The following is a 22,786-nucleotide window of genomic DNA, read 5'->3' on the forward strand; positions in this document are numbered from 1 at the left end:
TGCTCCAATTCAGCTTTAAAGAGTGTGTTTTTGTGGTAAAAGCTTAGGGCAAAAAGAAAACACACACACTTGGACACAAAGCGCTAAAGTGAAGATCTCTATCTAGAAAGAGCAAAGCAAAAAGTTAGTGTGGGTAAGTCCTGAGTTGTACTTTGAGTGGTGATGATGATGATGATGATAATAAATTTCTAAAGGAGTATTAACACGTTTGTTAGCTGATAGCCACAAACCAGCAAAGCCAAGGTGGGACAGAGACCAGCGCTCTGCCTCTGTTTATTGGAGAATTGAAGTGAAGCTGACAAAGAAAGACGTCTGAGGGGTTTTGTAGGAGGGGGAGGGTTCCAAAAGCATCGTAATTTACACAGGTTGCTGAATTCAGACTGTCTTTGTGCAGAATATGTAACTTTGGAATTACACTAGTGTGGTGTGGTTTGGAATTACAGCCAGTGTGGTGTAGTGGTTAAGAGCGGTAGACTCGTTATCTGGGGAACCGGGTTCGCGTCTCCACTCCTCCACATGCAGCTGCTGGGTGACCTTGGGCTAGTCACACTTCTCTAAAGTCTCTCAGTCCCACTCACCTCACAGAGTGTTTGTTGTGGGGGAGGAAGGGAAAGGAGAATGTTAGCCGCTTTGAGACTCCTTCGGGTAGTGAAAAGCGGGATATCAAATCCAAACTCTTCTTCTTCTTCTTCTACACTAGCATCCACTAAAATATGCTAAGGGTTGCCAACCTATATTTAAAAAAACTACTAGTCTGTCTTGCTCCTGTACTTTTAACAGCAGTTTGATTCACAAATAACGCGTGGCTGTGTTGTGGAAAGCTCTGACTCCCACTTTCTGCAGCTGCTGCTGTTACAATCATAGGAGTAAGCCAGAAGTTTTGAGTGGGCGCATTGTTGACAATCCTGGAGCACATGCAATTCTATGAGCAAAGAAAGAAAGGAAGTTGGAAACAAAGGAAGGAACTAAAGTCAGCTTACCTGATTCTGCCAGTTTGAGTTCGCAATCCATGTAATCAAACATCTCAACTGTGAGCTGAAAGCTACAAAGATTTTTTTTATGAGAGACATAAAACAAAGACCATCGACTGTCAAAATGTCCTGCCATTAGCCTGCCTTTTCAGAAATAGTATACCATGTTTTTTAAAATCTTTAGTCTCCTCCAGGTGATGATGGACTCCCATCAGCCCGAGCCAGCATGGCTGAGACAAGAGCAAAACTGTGCCTCTAGTTTTAATCCAGAAGAATGAGAACAACACAAAATTGTAATCTAGGTTTCAGAAGTTTAGGGAACACTGATCTGGCAGGATCAGTTAATATCAGAACTAGGCAGCCAAGGAGCTACTTGGGCTCCTATCCAAAGCATCTTTAATGAGGTGCATTTCACACTTGGGACACTCCATTTGTACCCAGGGAACAAAGGCAGCAATTATGCTTTGTGGAAGATGTCAAGTAACCAGAAAGGTGGGGGACTGGGTGGGCCGGGGAAACTTACATGTTATTCACATCTGTTCCTGCAGCCTTTTCTAGCACTTCATCAGTCACTTCCAGGCCTGGGGGGAATTCGGGGTGCTTTGGGGGAGAAAAATAAGAATTGGCATTCATCCACGAGACTAGGAGATGGCTGCCTTGCCATAACCAAACCCAAAGAGAGACAAAGAGACACAGAGTGCTAGAGCACCTGCCTTGCAAGCAGAAAGTCCCAGTTTCAATCCCCGGCATCTCCAGGTAGGCCTGGAAGAGGACCCTGTCTGAAACCTTCAAGAGACACAGACAGTTGCTGTAGACAATACTGTGCTAGATGAACCAAATGGTATGACTCACACACTTATCTTTTATCTTGTTCTTTCCAGCCTTAAAGCTCTGTGTCTGAGCACCCTTTTCTCTTTTCCCGGAGCTTTCCCTTCAAAAGCCCACTGTTTAAAGCTGAGGTGCAACAAACGACAATTCAAGTTTTCCCCAGATTGCCATTTGCTTCAATTCAGCTTTAAAGAGCAGGTTACTGCAGGGAAACCTCCAGAGTAAACAAAAAAGGCACTCAGACACAGAGCTTTAAAACGCACAGAGGAAAGGATAAACCCTTAGTATAAGGCAGCTTTCCTTGTTTTGCCCACATGTCCCCAGTGCATTCACACGTTAGATTAGTTCTCATGCCCAGAAAAAAATATTTTTACTTGGCTATCTTAGATAGGATGAGGTTGTAAGAGTGACAGTTCGGGGCTACATATTTAATTAAATTTAAAAAAATTATATACCACTTGATTGCCGTTTACAATAAATATTGCAAATATTTATTGTAAACTTGATTGCAGTTTACAATAAATAAATATTGCAGTTTACAATAAATATTGATCTATGCAGTTTACAATAAATATTTAAATTATCAATAAAAAGATGTTAAAATCAATTAAGAACATTTAACATTTAAAATTAATTAACATTAAAATAGGTTAAAGCATGTTGACATCTACATGTGGATAGAATTAGGATAGGGTTCCTAAGCAAAAAGAATAGTGAAAAGAATACACCAAAGGCACCTGCCTGATCTCAACAGGCAGGGAGTTCCAAAGTGTAGGTGCAGTCTTACTAAAATATTTTCTTACAACTGTGGAATGAGTATTATGTAGTTACCTGTAACATGAACTAGACCAGTGTTTTTCAACCTTTTTGGGGTAAAGGCACACTTGTTTCATGAAAAAAATCACGAGGCACACCACCATTAGAAAATGTTAAAAAATTTAACTCTGTGCCTATATTGACTATATATAATGTAATTCTCTTGAATTTTTCAATTTTTCCCACAGCACACCAGGCAACATCTCGCGGCACACTAGTGTGCCACGGAACAGTGGTTGAAAAACACTGAACTAGACAATGTGATTCAGCCAAAACACTGCTTCTCTCCAGAAAGGTAATGGGGTGGAGGCCAGAACTAAGGTGCCATCTGGCAGGGCAATGGCTGGAAATGGTGAGTGGAATGCTGAGTGGAATGCTGAGCAGAGCTACCGGTAGGAAGAATCTAAATTTTACCAGATTTTCAGTACTAGTTACCTAAACCAACACAGTTTAGAGCCACTCCAGACATCCTTTTCATTGAGCATTCAAGATGCACCTGAAGAAAAGATGCTTCATTTCTAAAGAACTGCATATCCTGTAATTTCCTGCTAAAGTTGTGCTACAGCCCCTCTGAACAGCAATAATGTGGTAGCATTGGGGAAGCATCACAGAACTACTAACAAAGCAAAATAAATCTACTACTAATGCACTATTATTCTGTCAATAACATGTTTGCTGAGTACGTCCACAATGGAACACCAGTCTGGAGGGACCCTAAGCAGAATCCCAGCTGGGAGACAACCACAGTTTAAGGCAGGTTGGCATGCCTTTCAACCCTCATAAATCAGACTAATTTCCTTGTGGAGGTCCACTGCAGACAGCTACAATCATCTTTCCTGCTTGACAGGAGGGAGAAACAGGCAGTGGGAGGGAATTCCCATAATGCCCAAGTTGGGATGCAGCTCTTGGGGTTGAAACTAGATCAGCTCCTACCCCTAAGTTGCCTTCCCACAAACTGGAGAGTAGCAACCCTGCAGAAAAGACCACTGAGAAGATAAAGTGTGCAAGAGCTGCATAAACAACAATTACCTTTAGATGGAAGGAGATTTTGGTGAGCAAAAGTTTGGTATAAATGTTTACGAGCTGGCCGTATCGATCATGTAGGTGGCCCTAACAAGGAAAAATATATGTTTCATTAAAAGGGGGGTGGGGAGTCAGGTTTATATGTTTATTTTTACATTTATATCCCATCTTTTCTCCAAGGAGCTCAAGGTTGCTGTAAACAGTTCTCCCCACCCAACAACAACCTTGTGAACCCTGGTCTCCCAAGTTCTAATCTAGCAATCTAACCAATACTCCATGTTGGCTCTCTAACTCCACTGGCTTAGATCAGCAATTGATAGAGCCTCAAGACAAAATCTGTCTCTTGGGATATGACATTTACCCCGCTCCCCTTGGAAACTTTAAAAACCACGATAGCTCAGCAGTATCTGGTCTTTGGAAAAAGATGGAAGGTAGCCTTGTGCCACCTCCCCCCCCCCCTACCAATTCCACACTTCCAGCTCAAAATTACCCCAAACAAGGCAGACCAGGCAGAGTTGCTGACCAGGGATCTTTGTTCTATATCCAGGACAACATTTGAAGAAAGTGTTCTCAATCTATCATAAAATTCAAAGTTGGAGCATCCAGCTGGAAGCACATTTCTGGAACTCACCCAGAGGTCTCCAGTTTCTCGGATGTTACTTCGATATCGCTGACAATCTTGAAGAACCTAGAGAAGACCGTGTGTGAAGAAAACTTAGGAGCACAAGAAAATTGGCCACATCGGAAATTCAGGACCTGTTTTCCAAAGGATATTATACTGATCCCTGTCTAGTCTTCCGCAAAAGGTCAACCAGGCTTAATTAATTAATTTTTATTTTTTACAAGATTTATAGAACACTTAATGAAATAGAATATTCATTTTTAAAAAAGCAAAACAGTCTTTAAAAACGGTAGATTTAATATTACCATCAAAATATAGGTAAAAATAAACAGATTTTGAAAATGAATGTACATGATGAAATTACATGTCTGAGTAGGCTAAACAAAAGCAAAGGGGTTTTAGCAGGCATTGTAAACACTACAGCAAATGCACCTGCCTAATACCATTAGACAACTGATAGGGTTGGAGAGATGAGGAATAGGAATTAGACTGTATCATACAATCTAGAGGATGGAAAACTGCTTTGGGAACCACAAAGAATGTTTCTATAGGTTTGAAACTGAGATTGACCCAGCAAAAATGTCATGTATAGTGAACTCTACAATGTCTTTATAAGAAGGCAACACCTCCTACAGATAGATGTTGGAGGTATAATGCAGAAAAGGTCTAATTGAGGCACATGATATGGGCTTCTCCAATGATCTAGTCTTCAGCATCTGAAGTTGTTGTCTGTATCAATTTAGTGCTGGCAATATTCTTGAAATTTGCAGATGCATGTACTTTTAAATTATATTCCCATAGTACAGGGACTAACAGCAGAACAACAAAAGAGGATTTTGCAGGCCTTTATGGACTTATACTTTGAGCCTGAAGGACTTATACTTTGAGCCCACTGTGTATTATGCATTGGCCTGGCTGCATCTGAACGTATTTCCTAAAAGCACCCACCTCACGTGGAATCCTGTTTGGACATCTGGAGGGCTGATCTTGACATATACACTTAACTAAGAGTACATTTACTGATGGCTTGTGTGTGTGTGTTGTCCTTTTCTCCCTTTCTCTTATCTTTTGGCTTTTTTTAACCTTTTTTTGTTAAACTTGCTAATAAAAATTATTTAAACCAATTCGAATAAGGAACACATGATAAAAACTAGAAGCCAACAGGCGTGCAAGAGCTGGATAGTTTGATCAAAGCAACATATGAAAACATTTGCCAGTGACATCTAGGCCTTTGACAACCTTAAGGGCAGTGACAAGTCATAATAATTGACAGAGGTTGCAAAATCTAGCTTTTCTTGTCACACCATTGAGCTATTGGGGTGAATAATTTCTGGACATAGTTTCTGTTGTTTTCTCAATCATGTCAGCTACGTGTACAGTTTCAAGTGCATTGCCTCTTCTCTTCCATCAAAGGTCTTTTTCACACTGGTTGAATGGAAGGAGGCCAGCACACTTACATTTGGATGCCCATCGCGGAGGACTTTGTGGAGAACGTGGCAAAACTTCCAACTGAGGATGGCGCTGCTGGGCAAAGGGAGACCAATTGCGTATGACCAAAAAGTAAATGCTCCTTTCTCATGATGAGTCCCCAGAATAATTCCTTCATGGAAGTCAAGGGCAGTTTGAAATTCAAGGTGTTTAAGGGGGCAGGAAGGAAGGACAATGAAACACGGCCAGTCTCCTAAGAGACTTTCCCATCACCAACAATGGAAAAACAGCCCCAGAAGCACTTAGAAACATTTAAGAGTTGAAGGAAAGGTGGGGTATAAATGTAATAAATAAGTAATATTTATCTTAATTTCTACCACAGCTTTTGAGTCACTGCTCTGATCATAACCAAATCAACGAAGGATTGTCTTCTAAATAAAGAACATAATAAGTAATCCTGTATGAAGCATATCAGCAGTATTCACCGAAATTTGATAGAAATGTTTATTTTCAACTGTTTTTATGGAGTGAAAAGGATAAAGGATTTGATTTTTAGCATTGTTGAGTTTTCCTCATGTGATACACTCTTTGGTTTACCTCATCTTCTGATATGTAAGTGGAAAAAACTCACAGCAAATGGCACCCAGAACATGAGGCATTACATATTGCAGAGGAAGAGGAGGAAACGAGACACTGGTCTGTCATTTTTGGAAGTTACTCTAAACCACCAGATAGTATATTTCTTACTGAATGTGTACTTTATTAAATGTCTACTTTAATAAATTTGTACTTAAATGAAATTTAATACTTTATTAAATTAGTGTTATTATTAAATAGCACTAATAACAAATTTAACTTAAGGAAGCCAAGCGAACAAGTGATGTGGTAGGAAGAAAGGATACTGCGGGCATGTTTCTCTTTGACTGGTGCTTCCAGAGTGTTGATTGCTTTGCTGATGCTCATAGCCTGGGAAGGGGAGAGAAAGGCAGTATTAAGAATAACACTGATGCTTGCATTTCTAGCTAATACAATAATAAGTTATATGGAATCTAATTATCAACTAGTAACAATGACGATAACATTATGAGTTACAGGTAGGTAGCCGTGTTGGTCTGCCATAGTAAAAAAATTTTTTAAAAATCCTTCCAGTAGCACTTTAGAGACCAACTAAGTTTGTTCTTGGTATGAGCTTTTGTGTGCATGCACACTTCTTCAGCATGCACACAAAAGCTCATACCAAGAACAAACTTAGTTGGTCTCTAAGGTGCTACTGGAAGGAATTATTTTTTTATGACTAAGTGCACAATCCCACAGGATTTCTACATTTAAAATAAAATGTATAAATGGCTTTTTGGTGACAGTACTCACTGGTACAGAGTCCTGGCACCTTTCTTCAGCTGCACATGGCAGCCATTTTGTGCTAGTACACATGCCTCTTATCAATATAAAAGTACCGGGAGCTCATTTTTTTTACCACAAAAAGCACTGAATATATCAAAATTGTCAGTGAGCCACTCCAATAAATCAGGGGTGGGAAACGTAAGGTGTTTCTTGACTCCAACCCCAGTCAGCTCCAGCCAGGATAGCCAATGTGCAAGAATGATGGGAGAGGTAGTCCAACAAAATCAGAAATGAATTTTATGGCAATACTGTCACAGTTAGATGGGTAGGGATCACCAATCTTCCAGTGAGGCTTATCTGCTGTTACTGATCATCTACCTGAGGTATGCCCAAGAATGTTCTGAGGAACCCAAGAGTTCCTCAAAAGAGTGTGAAGCCCACTGACCTTCATCACACCACACTCCCCAGCATCCTGTTTCCAGCAATAGGTAAAGGTAAAGGGACCCCTGACCATCAGGTCCAGTCGTGTCCGACTCTGGGGTTGCGGCGCTCATCTCGCTCTATAGGCCGAGGGAGCCGGCGTTTGTCCGCAGACAGCTTCCGGGTCATGTGGCCAGCATGACAAAGCCGCTTCTGGCGAACCAGAGCAGCACACGGAAACGCCGTTTACCTTCCCGCTGGAGCGGTCCCTATTTATCTACTTGCACTTTGATGTGCTTTCGAACTGCTAGGTGGGCAGGAGCTGGGACCGAGCAACGGGAGCTCACCCCGTGGCAGGGATTCGAACCGCCGACCTTCTGATCAGCAAGCCCTAGGCTCTGTGGTTTAACCCACAGCGCCAGCAATAGGCAGCCACTTATGGTACTTCTGTGAGCCCCTGAGCAAGGTTTAGAAACAAAAAGGTCCTTCTCCAGGATGACAAATTGCCTTTCAACTGTAGCCCACTGATGAAAGAGAACACCCATACACACTATTTTCTGCTCTACACACTCACACTGTACTAATCTTAGTTTCTCATGTCAATGTTTCAAAGAGTGCATTTTGAATCGAAATACTTATTCTGGCTGAACTGGAAAATCAGGCAACAGGCATGTTTGTGAATTTAACCCAAGGAAATACAAGGACAGATGGAGCTTTTTGATAAGACTTGGGATGGGGGGAGGCAGCACCATTCAGAATAGATAAGCATGAATTCAATGGTCCTGTGCTCAAAATATTCCCATTTCTGAATTAGAATAAAAAATACACCCAAGCATATTTGCCATTCTGTCATAATGGTTAGCATGTTGGACTTGGACCCAAATTCACCACTAATCTCGATTTAAGTGACGTTAGAGCCACTCACTCTCCTTCTAAATCAGTCATAGGCAAACTCGGCCCTCCAGATGTTTTGGGACTACAACTCCCATCATCCCTAACTAACAGGACCAGTGGTCAGGGATGATGGGAGTTGTGATCCCAAAACATCTGGAGGACCGAGTTTGCCTATGCCTGTTCTAAATTAATCCCACAGGGTTGCTGCAAGAAAAATTAAATGAGATATTCCCACATACATTGGTTACCGGTATATCTCCCTGGGGGAAAGGGCAGGATACACATGACACACAAAAATAATTCTTCGCACTGCAAAGGTTAACATAGGACTTTAAATAATCTTATTCCAGTAAATTACATCCAGGGAAAATACCTCAGAGAAGAACAAATGTAACTCTCCCCTCTATTTTTTTTAAAAAAAATAACTTTCTAGGCCTCATGCTTGCAGAGAAAACTGTAATGCTCAAAGTATACATGGACACAGAATCAAGGAGATGCATTGACTCTCAAAGGGTTGCAGTCTATATGAAAACATTTGCATTTACAAGAATGAAAGCTGGCATCTACTCCTGGGTACTATTAAAGATGGCTGAGTACCACCCACAGCCTAAGATGCCTTTTACGGGGGGTGGGGGGAGGCAAGGGCTCCTGAGCTCATGTCCTGCTTGGCCACAATAGAAAATGGGATGCAGGACTCTAGATGGGCCTTTAAGTCTGATCCAGCAGGGCTCCTTCTGTATTCTATTGCTGAGCAACACCAGAACATCTCTTAAAAAAAAAAAAAAGGCCCTACTAGTCGCAAAACCACACGCTTGGTGACAAGAGATGTGGCCACAATTCAGGAAACATTTCTAACAAAGGTCTGTGTGCCAAAAATAATCTTTCAAGCTGGTCTCATGGGGTGCATCCCCTACCAAGACAGAATTACCACCTGAGCCATGTTCATCAGGGCAGATTTTTACCTAACCTGTCATCTGCAGAATTCCCCTGCCTCTGGGAGTGGAGTGGGGATAAAACACCGAAAGGTAGAGCAAGCTTTGTTCTCACAGCAAAATGAGATCTATGCCTGGACGTTTTGCTTCACATCTCTGGTTCTACAAATGCTAAAAACATTGGTTAAATGAAAGCAGAGGATTTTGAGATTATGTTCATCTGACATGTGGGACTGCTCTCCCCCCCCCCCCCCGACACGCAAAACGTCTCACTCCATTCTAAGCACCACTCCAATTGACATTTTATTTATGAAAACACTGAGATGAATTGAGATCATACACATATGCCCTTTCTTCCTACCCCTTCAGGTATTAACAGGGTGACAATGATCCAGGAAGCCTTTTCTGGGCTGACACCCTCTGCCTAAGGAACTCCCTACCCTGAGAGATTCATATGGCTCTATCACACTCAAGTTTAGACCAAGAGAAGGTGACTGTCCCAACATCACCCAGCCACCTGGATTTAAATCAGGGGTAGGCAACCTAAGGCCCGGGGGCCATATGTGGCCCAATCAGCCCCACGGACAGTCTGGGAATCGCTGTGTTTTTACATGAGTAGAATGCGTCCTTTTATTTAAAATGCATCTCTGGGTTATTTGTGGGGCATAGGAATTTGTTCATTTCCCCCCCAAAATATAGTCCGGCCCACCACATGGTCTGAGGGACCGTGGACTGGCCCACGGCTGAAAAAGGTTGCTGGCCCCCCGATTTAAACCCAGATTTCTATGGACCATGTCCAAAACATTATCCCTGCATCAGGATATTTTTTCCTATTACCGGTTGCTCTTTAAAAAAAGAAAAGCAAAATCCTGTTTTCTACCTTAAGGACAGGACTCTCACAATATTGTTGCAAAAAGTCGAAGCAGCTGCAGCAGCCATCTTTAAACATTCATGAACCAAGAACAAGACGGGAGTAACCGATACTAGAATATCCTCCCCAGGGTCACTGTAACCTTAAAATTCAGTGTCAACAGTAGGACTACAGGAAAGACTAAAATGTCTGCAGGGGCGGTGTTAGTTTCTAGAAAGGATGCTAAGTAACGATGGGCCATGAAAGAGGTTTATAGAATTTACGCATGCTTTGGGTGGGGAGAATTTACACTTCTTCTCTCTCATTACACTACAACTTGAGGTCATCCAAAGAAGCTGAATGGCATGGGATTCGGGGCAGCCATCTTCACACAGCATGTGATTAATTTACAGGATTCGCTGTCGGCACGCATCCTTAGATATTTAAAAGGTGCAATTCAGCCATCAGATTTTGGATGAGCATTTATCTGAAAGCTCTCCAAAAATGATTGCCTTCTCCGTCACTGGCAGGACTAGGCAGAGGGGCTCCCTTTCAATCGCTCCAGGCCTGACCTCGTTTCATACAGAAGTCCATTGTCGCACCAATTCATTTAGATTCCAAGAACTAGCCCTGCAGCTGAACTGTATAAATGAATGAAGATGTCTCTTTGGTGAGCTATATATGACTAACTGTCCTGTCTTCTTAACCTGCAACATTTCCACAGGTCAGTAGCAAAAAAAGCATTAATATATCCATTCCTGACAGAGTCATCTTAGACATGCTCTTACACATTGTTAGTGCAAACTGCTATTCGTTGCTCTGGTTGTCAAGGCAGAGCGAGGGAGAGTGAATTCTTGGCTTGACTTGACATAAACTTCTGTCATGGTGCTCATTATTAATATCTTGACTATTAAGTAGAGTTGGAACAAGGTTTGTGGGAAAACTTCTAGAACACTCCGTTTCCACATTCAGATGGAATTTGAATCCTTAGAGGTTTTACATACAATTATTTCCTGCGCCAAGTTGATACTTCAACATTATTTATTGCCTTATGCATCAATAAGGGTGAATGCCAATATTCACCCTTTCGTACATTCAATAAATGTGATAGGGGAGTTGTGGCAGCACCCCAACCGCCACCACCTCTCTGCACTCATCTTTATCATCAGGCTCTCCACATGACTGCAGGGTTCTCTTCACATGATCAGAAACCCTGGAAAGGTAGGTTCCCCAATTGTGTGGAGAAAGCCCTGCATTACACTCCTTCTCACAGGAATCCTGTTCATACCAGGCATGGCGAACCAGAACCAACAGCAGCCCCAGAAGTATCTTTATCTAGCCTGTGCCTCAACTGGGCCAGAATCCCTCTTCCACCATCTTGGGCCTAGAAAGGGCCAGCTACTTTGCTTGTTGTTGTTGTTGTTGTTGTTGTTGTTCAGTCGTTCAGTCGTGTCCGACTCTTCGTGACCCCATGGACCAGAGCACGCCAGGCACACCTATCCTTCACTGCCTCTCGCAGTTTAGCCAAACTCATGTTAGTAGCTTCGAGAACACTGTCCAACCATCTCATCCTCTGTCGTCCCCTTCTCCTTGTGCCCTCCATCTTTCCCAACATCAGGGTCTTTTCTAGGGATTCTTCTCTTCTCATGAGGTGACCAAAGTACTGGAGCCTCAACTTCAGGATCTGTCCTTCTAGTGAGTACTCAGGGCTGATTTCTTTGAGAATGGATAGGTTTGATCTTCTTGCAGTCCATGGGACTCTCGAGAGTCTCCTCCAGCACCATAATTCAAAAGCATCAATTCTGCGGCGATCAGCCTTCTTTATGGTCCAGCTCTCTCTACTTTGCTTAGGGAAATTTAAAAAGGTAAAGGACCCCTGACAGTTAAGTCCAGTCACAAACAACTCTGGGGTTGCAGCGCTCATCTCGCTTTATAGGCCGAGGGAGCTGGCGTTTGTCCGCAGACAGTTTTTCCGGGTCATGTGGCCAGCATGACTAAGCCGCTTCTGGCAAAACTCGAGCAGTGCATGGAAACACCGTTTACCTTCCCGCCAGAGCGGTACCTATTTATCTACTTGCACTTTGACGTGCTTTCGAACTGCTAGGTGGGCAGGAACTGGGACCGAACAGGAGCTCACCCCGTTGCAGAGATTCGAACCGCTGAACTTCTGATCAGCAAGCCCTAGGCTCAGTAGTTTAGACTCACGTCCCAAGCGCCACCCGCATCCCTGGGGAAATTTAGCAACTGCTTATTTGTTTTATAAGTTGCCCCTCTAGGTTTGAGGTAGAAAATATGTAGAAAACACTGCAAAACTTTGAACAATACTTGGAAAAGTTGACCATTTGTTTTCAAAACTTATATCATGCTTCCTTAATAATAATGCAAAAAAATAAATAATAATAAAACTCAGAAGAAAATCAAAGGCAGGTAACACTGTAAAACCAAGAAGCAATTCATAAGCCAAACTACTGGCATAAAAATAAAGACCAACAATGGTTACAGCCATCTGAATTAAAACATCAACATACCAGAAATATTAAATCAATAAACTGGAATCTCCTCAAAGATTTGTGCAAGAGCGGGGAGGTAGAGATTAGTTTGACCATGTTAAATGCGAGTGTTTTAACCGAGCCTCTTTTTTTAAAAAAATGTTATGCAAATTGAAGATAGGTTAGTGTCAGCCAACACAATGAAAAACCGAAACAGTATTTACACAGCCTATGATAAAAAACGCCCACAAGGGCAACTCCCCACCTACAGATTTAGGGCAAAGTTGTGGCAGTTAATTTAAGCAAGCTCCTTCTGCCTTTGATCTCTGGCACCTTCTCATTAAGATGTCATTTTACCAGGAACTCGATTTCAGAATCCAAAGTATTTCCTCAGCTAACCACTCCTCTACAACGTCACCACCACATCCTTCCTGTGACAGAGTTTTACCTAAGCAAGGTGGGCCTAGCACACATAAAACTCCCTCTCTCTCATTTCTATGTGATACTGAATTCTTAACAAGGCACTCTACTAAGAAATTACGCTTTAAAGAGGCTAGTGAGGTTGTCAGCCTTGGGCAACTCAAAGCAGTTGGCACAACCTCTTAAGCAAGGTCAACTTCAATGGGCCCTTTAAAAAATAATAACAACAATACAGTAACAGAATTTAATAGGACATGGTAACCTTCTGCCAGACTCAAGGGCTCATCCACACTTCCACATGTCCCATGAGTGGTTTTCTGCTTGTCCCATTCTTTCTTGGCACGGGTCCAAGTGGTTTTCCCTGGGGAAACACACTCTGCAGCACTGAATCAGAGCAAATATCAATCTGCAGAAAACCTGGTTGGCCTTTGCTCTGATTGAGAGGTAAGGAACGGGGCAAGTGGAAGTCTGGATGAGCCCTCAAACACTGGCAGAGAAACCTGCTGGTCTACCAACAACCATCCCAACCCAGGCAAGTCTAGAGGAAGCAAGCAATGGGTGCCAGTCCCTTGAAGATTGCACACTGCCAATTTGGTATCTACTGGGTTGAAGCACCACACCTGTGTGTTATGGTCCTCGCATGGTGCCCACTCTTCAAGCAGCTGAACAATATTTTTAAAATATTGTTTCCGTTGCTCTGAAGCATGGGTGGAGAACCTTTTTGGCATGGAAAGCCAGGTCATTATCTGGCCCCACCGCACACAGGTAAACTGACAGGTGGGTGAGACGACCCACCTGTCAATCACCTGGCATCATTAAGCTGCCAGATGATTGGTAGGTAGGTTATCCTGCCCAGCTATCCAAGTCCCTTAGTTGGGTCTTTCCAAGCAGAGCACTGGGCACAGGGCTAGCAAGACTGCTTTCTTCAGGGATCAGCTACATGATGAAGTTCCCCATGCAGAACTGGGTCATGCAGGCAACCCAGCAGGGTTAGCTCACTGCCCATCAGCCAATAAATAAAACATAAACTCTGCTGTCGCTGAGTTTCTTCTGCTCCTCTCTTTCAAAATTGTATATTCATATTCTTTCATATTCTGTTCTACTGATTATAAATTGGGTTTGTTTGTTTTTAAAATATTACCCACCCTGGACTTTGTGGTGATGAGCATGTAAGAAATACCTTAAATAAATAAAATTTTGATCCATTTATTTTTGGAACTTTTAATAATGTTGGGTTTTTCATTTTAAAACACCTGTCGGCCACTCTGGGAAAGGTAGGACATAAATCTTTAAAATAAATATAATAAAACAGGGATAACACTGCTGATAGGTTAGGGCGGCTGGAAATGTTTGCAAAGCAGTTTAAAGAGCTAGAGAGTGCTGTAGAAATGCTATTTTTTAATGAATCTTTCAGTATAAAGTTTGAGTTCTCTTTCATGGACTTCTCAGTTCACCCAGACAGGACACCTGACCTTCACTCCATTTCAGCAATATATGTAAATATGTCACTCACTGATACCAGCACATTTCCAGAGCCAGTGAAATTGGGTGGCTGAAGGAGATGACCCAAGATGGTGTTAATTAGCATTCACCGCCCACAGAAACCGAAATTATAGAACACTGAAATTCAATCCAGGACAAATCTACCACAGACCATTAGTCATTAGTCATTTTCCTCATAAATGTGACCCAAAGCAACTTACACAATAAAGCATGAAAACCAGCTGCAACAAACACAACCAATAAAACTTTAAATGTCTATACAATCGTGAGGATAAAAATGGAGAGTGGGGAGAACCATGCACACAACCTTGAGAGAAAGGTAGGGTATAAATGTAGGAATAATAACGGGTAACTATCATAGTCTGCCTTCATAAAGATTCTGGAGACATCAAGATGGCCAACATCTGGAAACAGAAGTTCTGGATTCAACAAATATTTGAAACCCTTTTATAACAGCATATACTGTGTGTGGAAGAGTGACCTGGTTAATTTTGGGGGAGGAACCACACAGCTCATTTGTAGGACACATGCAGTGACAACGCTGCCCTGTGGAACTCCCTGCCAGTAGAGGTTCAATAGGAACTGTTCCTGCCTTCTTTCAGACGTCTTCTGAAAACTGCACTGTTTAGGCAGGCCTTCACAATGCGATTTTTTCTTTAAATCAAGCAGTATCTATTGATATTTTTATGTTTTATATTTACCGTATTTAATTGTATTTTATATATTGTAAGCCATCTTGTAATACAGTATTGCATGAAAGAGAATTATAAATTTTCAAATAATAAGCACATAATTCAATCAATCTCTTTGTTACAATTATCAGTGTTAAAAATAAATACTATTTATAAGTATCATGCTTGGCACTGGAGGAAGCAAGTGCTAATATTTTTTCTTAAAAGCCCACTAAAAATCTATATAAAATAGGAAGCAAAGAATCCTATGCATTTCAGTTTTGTCATTCTGTTAGGAACCCCTCAATACCTTCACAAACCTACAATTGGCAGTGCTCTGCATTTTGATCCAAGCTGCAAATAAACAGGGTCTGTTATAGGGCACACAAATGCAAGCATATATAGCCTTGGAAAAATAAGAACCGCCCACACCTGTGATCTTTTTCCACCTCGGAGTAATATGTACCAGATTTGTTGCCTAGTGTTGAATATCTTAAGTGGCAGCTGTTGAACCACACAGCAGCAGGTGACGTAACGGCACTCCCTCTTAATTGATCCAGCATCATGCTTGCCATTCCACCACTTGCAAACCTATGGACCTATATATTGGGAGGATTCTCAGGTCAATCCTCAGCATTTCCAGGTAGGGATGGAAATGTCCCTTGCCTCTCTACTGCATCAGTTGGTGAGCCACAGCACAGACCCTCCAAGTGTCCCTATTTTCCAGGGATGTCCCTGATTTAGAGAAGCATAAACAGTACTGAACTAGATGGACCAGTGGGCAAAAGGCAGCTTTCTCTGCTCCTGTGCAGCTATGCTGCAGAAATACATCTGCATTGCCTGCCCTCCAGAGCACTTGACTCTGTCGGTTCATAGGCGGCCATAAGCTAGGGCTTACTGTGCAGAAATGAATTGCACCCACTTCATTCCTCCCTGCTTGTGTTGGGACAAAACCAACCACAATCCCTGTGGCCTTGTGTTCCCTTGAAATCAGGGGTTGCGGTTTGTTTTACTCCCCAAAAACCATTATCTATAGTCAAGATGACTTACCATCTGCAGTTTGTTTGAGAACAAGCAAACAGGTTCAAGGTTCTTGAAGTGATATACATCTTGTGGCACATTCTTCCAGCAAAGATTCAGGAGGCAAACCCTGCTTTTGACTTTCTGGTGCTTTTGAAGACCTTTTTACGCCAAAAGGTCTTTGTAGCCATTTCATTTTTAATTTTTTTTTAATTAGCTAGTCACTTTATTGTCTGTATTGTTTTTAATTGTGTTTTATGTTTTAATGTTGCACACAAAATACTTTTATAAATAAAAGGACGCTCCCTGGTTGGAACACAATGCTACACCAGGGATAAGGATGTGGAAGAAATCTGATTCAGTTTGCAATGTAACATGCGATCCAATGCAATTTGCATTTTCCAAAACTAATGAAAGAACTGGAGCACAACCATCCTTCAAAATTTTCAAACTTCAGCAAGGCCATTTCTCAGCCAAGTTATGTGTACAGAAGTGCATATTACTGAGGTGAAGTGTGAAAAAATGCATATACTTGTTTAAAAAGCATACAAAACTGCCTTATATTGGGGAAATTTGCTCAGCAAAAATGTGATTTTAGGAGAAATTCGCCCTAAAATGCTGATGAATACTTCTTTCTTTTTTATGGCAAACTGATGTGGAAATGTGGAGAACTGAACTTAATATTGGAAAAATGAGGAAGTGAGAGAAGCCAAAATAGACATATTTGCCCATCCTAGCAGGCATCCTCATGCCTTGTTTCCTCGCAGCATGAGTGCAGTAAAGACACAGCAAACCACGAATGTGTGAACTGGGTCATTAAGAAAGCAACACCCTTGCTATAGGCTATGCAGAGACACACCAGTAAACTTCCTTGCTGAGTGGATAATTAAAAAAAAAAACCAACACACTCCCAGCACAGAGACTAGATATACTAATATAGATGCTTTTTTGTGGAAGATGCAGTCAGTGCATCTCAGCTGAGGGGGAGTAAGGCAACCTCCCTCTGCAGACACACACATGCATGATCCATCATGTTCTCTGTGTAATAAGCAGCATCTGGCAAGCATTTATATTGACCCCTTAAGCTATAGGAGTGAACAGTTTGAAGCTTGATTTAGCACCAAAGAAAAACAGAGCAGCCCACCACACCCACTGGGGTGGTGGTGGACGCCCTGCGCATCTTTCCAGACAGATTACAGCATCAGTTTAAACCCCCACCACCATGTGGCTGGTGACTCACATTAAAATTGGCCCTTAGCCACTACCAGGATAGGTCACCGGCCCACAACAAGATCTTGAATGGAGATGCTGTTTCCCCCCAACTTATGCACTCAGCATCACCTTTAAAATTGGACCCACATGCATCTCTACTTTTGTTCACATGATTGTTAAAGCACACACACAAACTGCCATGCACATTCTTTGACCCTTCCCTTCTTCACATCTATCTGTCCAGACAACAAATATTCCTGGAGGAGCTTGATCTGCAGCTATTCTGTAGTAAATTTTGAAATTAAACTTACATCAGTGTTTTGCTTAAAAAAAAAGTCATCGTCATCATCATTCTTTATTCGACCATCAGTCAGAAAAGATACATTTATCCATACAGAATTAAAACATCTGAAACATCTAAAGGAATTTGAAAATAAAACATAGCCAGCACTAACATGAAGCTATACAGATAAACCCATGGGGAAAAAGTAAAAATCCGTTAACAAACATGTCCTGCTTCAACAACTAGGCCAGGATAGGCTCCCACAAAGTACCGGTATATATAAAAGTATCAGGAGCACCTCACCCCATAGACACCTACTAATACTGTATGAGGTAGTCACAGAGAAAACTGAAAATCAAGGACATTTTTAGCCTCTCACTCCGTCCATCAGCAGGAGCATGTGACCCCTCCATAGACACTCTCCCCCCCCCCCAGAGTGTGGCCTCTAAGGGGGGGGAGTTTCCAGACCCCTTTTACAATATGGTGTGATCCTGAAAAGGCCTCAGTTTTGTGTTAAATTCCATTACATTGTTGAATAAGTGTGCCAGGAGTGTAACTGGTTCAACTGCGGCACAACCTGTAGTGGGCACAAATTGTGCATGGAGTATGCAAATACACTGATCGTTATTACATTAAAGTTACGCTTTGTTTGCTGCTCAGTATCTTTATTGAGCAGGTTTCCATGACAGCTAGATCAGAGGCTCAGCAAGGGCAGCATGCAAGGCAGAGTAGCATTGTGATTATTGTCCCCGCCACCTAACACAACCAGGCCTTTCCAGCCTTTGAAATACTATTGGGAGAAGCGATGAAAACTGGAGGCACGCACCTCTGGATAGTAGGAGGTAGGGGTTGTTCATTTGCACAACATCTGAAAAGGAGCAACCTCAAATATGAAGATTTAGGATTATAGTAGCTTTAAAGTACCACAACTATTTTTACACTTGCTCCGCAGTGAGGGAGGAGTGGAAAGAATAGGGAAAGATATAAAAAGAGCCCTGGTGGATCAGATCACAATTAAGCACTTGTTCACACAGCACATAGTTAATCTACGGAACTCCATCCCACAGGAGGTAGTAGTGGCCACCAACCTAAATGGCTTTAAAAGAATAATGGACACAGTTACAGCTATGGTTTTCTATTCTCTTTTTATTGATCTGTACATCTTTTTACAGCTGTATTTTCAAAAAGCAATAAAAATATATATTATAAAATAAGATTAGGCGAATTCAGGGCTATTGATGGCTAACAGCCCAGGTGGCTATGCTCTGCTTCCGCAGTTGGAGGCTGAACTGCTTCTGAAAACCAGTTGCTCAAAATCACAGGAGGGGCAAGTGCTCTTCTTACGCTTGAATCCTGCTTGCAGGTTTCCTACAGGCATCTGGCTGGCCACTGTGAGAAAAGGATGCTGGACTAGATTGGCCACTGGCCTGATCCACCAGGCCCTCCTTATGTAAGTTCAGCTAGCTCCATCCCTGTTTTCCGACCGGATGCTGCCTGGAAGCCCACAAGCAGGCACAAATTCAATAGCCCTCTCCTGCTGTGGCTCCTTGGCAACTGGCATTCCCTGGCATACAGCCTCCGAAGACAAACAGAGCAGGCAACCCTTCCCTGTGTAGACAAATTGCTTGTTACAGCACCACAGGACACCCCAAAGCTCACTTCGAAAGCCCCTGGGCTGAAGGCATACTAGGCAACGCATTGCATACAAGGCAAGTAGAACACACAAAAGGGGCACTTATATCCAACTAAACTCAAATAAAATCCAAATGAAGTAAGCCAGCATGCTCTCTCTCTCTGTGTGTGTACCTAACTTACCTTTCAGCGTTGTTGTGATAATACAATGCTGAGGAGAAGAACCATGGAGGAGAGGTGGGATATAAATGTGAAACCAAAAAAAGTATTTGCTGGCGAATGTAAATATGCCATCGAATCTAATGTGTACCTTAACGTAATTTGGCCAAAAAAAAGGTGAGCATTAGATTCAAGTAAATAGGACCTGGACATTAGCCTCCTCATTTGGATAACGATTTGTCCCTTCTTAAGCTTTGCATCAGTATCAAAGCTAACAGGCGCTTTTTCCTCCATGAACACAATCCAGACGCTTGGCCAGTTCTTTAGCAACGTGTTACCCAGGTCCAAGCATGTTGTGCCAGCCCCACTCTCCTTGCCAACCGGCAACAGCTTCCGAGGTGCCAATGTGTCCACCCACCCTGCTCTCCCAAGCCAACCCAGGGAAAGGAAGTGACTCAGAAACAGCTCGGAAGCACAGTGGTGATGCAGTCACGAAGCAAGGATGTAATTGCTTTGTTTTCAAAACTAAACTGGTATTTCTGGTTCGCAGGTGGCAAACGCATTTAGCCTTCCTGATTGCAAATAAAAGAAAATGATACTTCCTTCAATGTGACCTCATTTTCCTTCTGATCACTAACTCAAAGTTCAACAGAAAGAAGGAGGGTGCAATAAGCCTGTTTTGGTTTGCTGTTTTAAATTCCCCCCCCCCCAGTGTCATTCAAACTTTTCCAAGCAGATCCACACCATACATTTAAAGCCTGGACAGCTCAGTTGGTTAGAGCACAGTGCCAATAATGCCAAGATTGCAGGTTTGATCCCCGTCTGGGACAGCTGTATATTCCTGCATTGCAGGGGGTTGGACTAGATGATCCTCAGGGTCCCTTCCAACTCTACAATTCTATTATTCTAAGTCTATAATCCTGGGATCTGTCATTTGCTGAGGGTTTTGGGAATTGTATCTGTGAGGTGGGAAACTATAGTTCCCATGATTTTTTTTGGCAGAAGTCATATCCTTTAAATGTGTCTGGGGTGTGCTTTAAATGTATGGTGTGGATATGGCCAAAGCCAGACCAGGCCTCATCACAGCTTTCAGTCTGCCTGAGCATCTACAAGCGAAGGAAATTGCCTACTGCTAGCTCTGGTCACTTGTCCATCTAGTTGCCTGCTGTCTAATTCTCATGCCAGTGGCTCTCCCAAGAGGGGCCCTTTCTCAGAACTGAAGATCCCTTTAGCTGGAGACAGCAGGGATGGAACAGGGGACATGTTGCATGCAGCTGAGCTGCAGGCCCAAACGCAGAAGGGGGAACTTGAGGCACTCCAGCTCTTGTTGAACTACAGCTTGACTCAGCAATCTTGCAAGGCTACCCACAAGAATTGGCAAGGCCATCCCTGGTGCTCCCTTTCATGAATATATCTGCTGAAGAGAAATCTGATTGTTGTAGTTCTCACTTTCATCAGCTTTATGGCTACTGGGGGGTGTATTAACTGGCCTGTTGGTGTCTTTTAAGGTCTCATTTTCTGGATGCATTTTAACTGAACCAACAATAATTGGTCATTACTGTACTGTTCATTTGGTGTTGTAAATTATATTATAATTGTAATTGTGTGTATTGTGGTTGTTGTGGCATTGTTTTGGTCTGTTATTCCATTGTAAACTGCTCTGAGTATAAACTTGTAGAAAGTGTGGTAAACTTTAGCCAGCATGGCCAATGGTCAGGATGATGGGAGCATCTGGATCCCCACTTCTGGTTTAAAAAGTCAATTTGTGTCTCCGCCCCGCACCCCCGCAAACACCCAGCCTTCCTGCCGTTAAAACAGGTGCAATTAAGACTGACTAGACCTGCAATTATGGAAAACCTAGTTGTATGCGCACACTAAGCGACAAGCGCAAGGGGGAAGGGGAAACAATGAGCAATGCTTAGCTCATAGGTATCATTTCCAAATAACGAAACACTGCGCAACGTTTGCGGAGTGAGGAACTTGCAAAGATTACAGAGGTTAACTCACGTGCTGAGTTACATTCTTCAGCAGCTGCGAGTTCTAGTCTTCAGCAGGTTGTACCGGTACTAGTTACAAGCACCGGAAACTGCCTCAAACTGAGTCAGACCATTAGTCCATTGGGGCCCAATACCGTCTGCTGTGACTGGCAGAGACTCCAGGGTGACTCTGGCACACAGCAACCACCCCATCTAGGTTGAATCCATGGTTTTTAAAATTATTATTATAACTTTTCTGCAGCTTTGCCATCCCAACACTAAACCAGCTAACGTAAAAACCACGAGAATCACAGATTTCAGTATGCATCAATGAAAGGCTATATTGTCCTCATGGTCACAGAGGGGAGAAACAACAGAGATGCATAAGGGAGCAAACAGGTTTGTTTTTAGCTTAGGCTTTCCAAATAATGCTACTGGTGTGACAAAAATAATTGCTTGGGCCAGTTTTGGTTTGAGTTGAAAGCTATGGAACCAGCCAGAGGACCTTCTCGGTAGTGGCGCCCTCCCTGTGGAACATCCTCAAACCAGATATCGAGGAGATAAATAACTATACAACTTTTAGAAGACATCTGAAGGCAACCCTTTATCAGGAAGTTTTTAATGTTTGAATTTGGCATAAAGATACAAGGAGAGTTCCTCCACCTGTCTAGAATACACTCCTGTCATCAAAACAGCAGCTTTCAAATGGGAATAGGAAGTGAGAGCTGTCCCTCTCTACTCACTTGTCCGCTGTATGCTGAAAGAGGCAGTGTATCATAGAATGTCAGATTAGGACCCAGCAGACCAGGGTTCAAATCCCTGCTCAAGACATGACACAAACTAGGTAATATTGTGCCAGACATTACCTCTCAGCCTAACCTACCTCACAGGGTTGTTGCGAGGATGACATTGTGAGAGGAGGATGAAATGTACACCACCTTGAGCTTGGAAAAAAGGCAGGATATAAATGGAATGAAAATAAAATGGGCCGCATACCGAAACAATGGACTGAACGTGTTTCTGTGCGGCTGAATTTATTTTATTTTTAAACAAATTTTATTAGCATTTTCGTAATATAACACAAACCCAACCCCACACCTACAAATACAAAAACAAATACAAATACACATAATGTCAGGATTCTTCTTCTTATTTGTATATCTTACAAAAAAAAAAATTCTACTTCTGAATCTTGACGTTTGACTTCCCCCGCCTTTTCACCTTCGGTTTTAAATCAATATACTATTTCCTTAACAACTTTTCTCTATATAAAAAAAAAAATTAACTTTACTTAAA

The 22,786-nt window shown here is 42.3% G+C and overlaps 1 protein-coding gene across 2 annotated transcripts in view; it reads right to left on the reverse strand.

The window, feature by feature from the left end:
- The window catches only part of HIP1R (huntingtin interacting protein 1 related), a 63,272-nt gene that overhangs the window by 30,412 nt on the left and 10,074 nt on the right, over nt 1-22,786 (reverse strand). For both annotated transcript variants that reach the window (XM_033174773.1, XM_033174774.1), the window contains exons 2-7: nt 6,591-6,654; nt 5,718-5,860; nt 4,270-4,326; nt 3,645-3,725; nt 1,495-1,571; nt 981-1,042 (exon numbers count right to left, since the gene is read on the reverse strand). In XM_033174773.1, coding sequence (XP_033030664.1) covers nt 981-1,042; nt 1,495-1,571; nt 3,645-3,725; nt 4,270-4,326; nt 5,718-5,860; nt 6,591-6,654 — 484 coding nt within the window. The remainder of the gene's footprint in view (nt 1-980; nt 1,043-1,494; nt 1,572-3,644; nt 3,726-4,269; nt 4,327-5,717; nt 5,861-6,590; nt 6,655-22,786) is intronic.

Source organism: Lacerta agilis, chromosome 17, assembly GCF_009819535.1.
Source record: "Lacerta agilis isolate rLacAgi1 chromosome 17, rLacAgi1.pri, whole genome shotgun sequence".
In the NCBI taxonomy this organism is placed as follows: Eukaryota; Metazoa; Chordata; class Lepidosauria; order Squamata; family Lacertidae; genus Lacerta; species Lacerta agilis.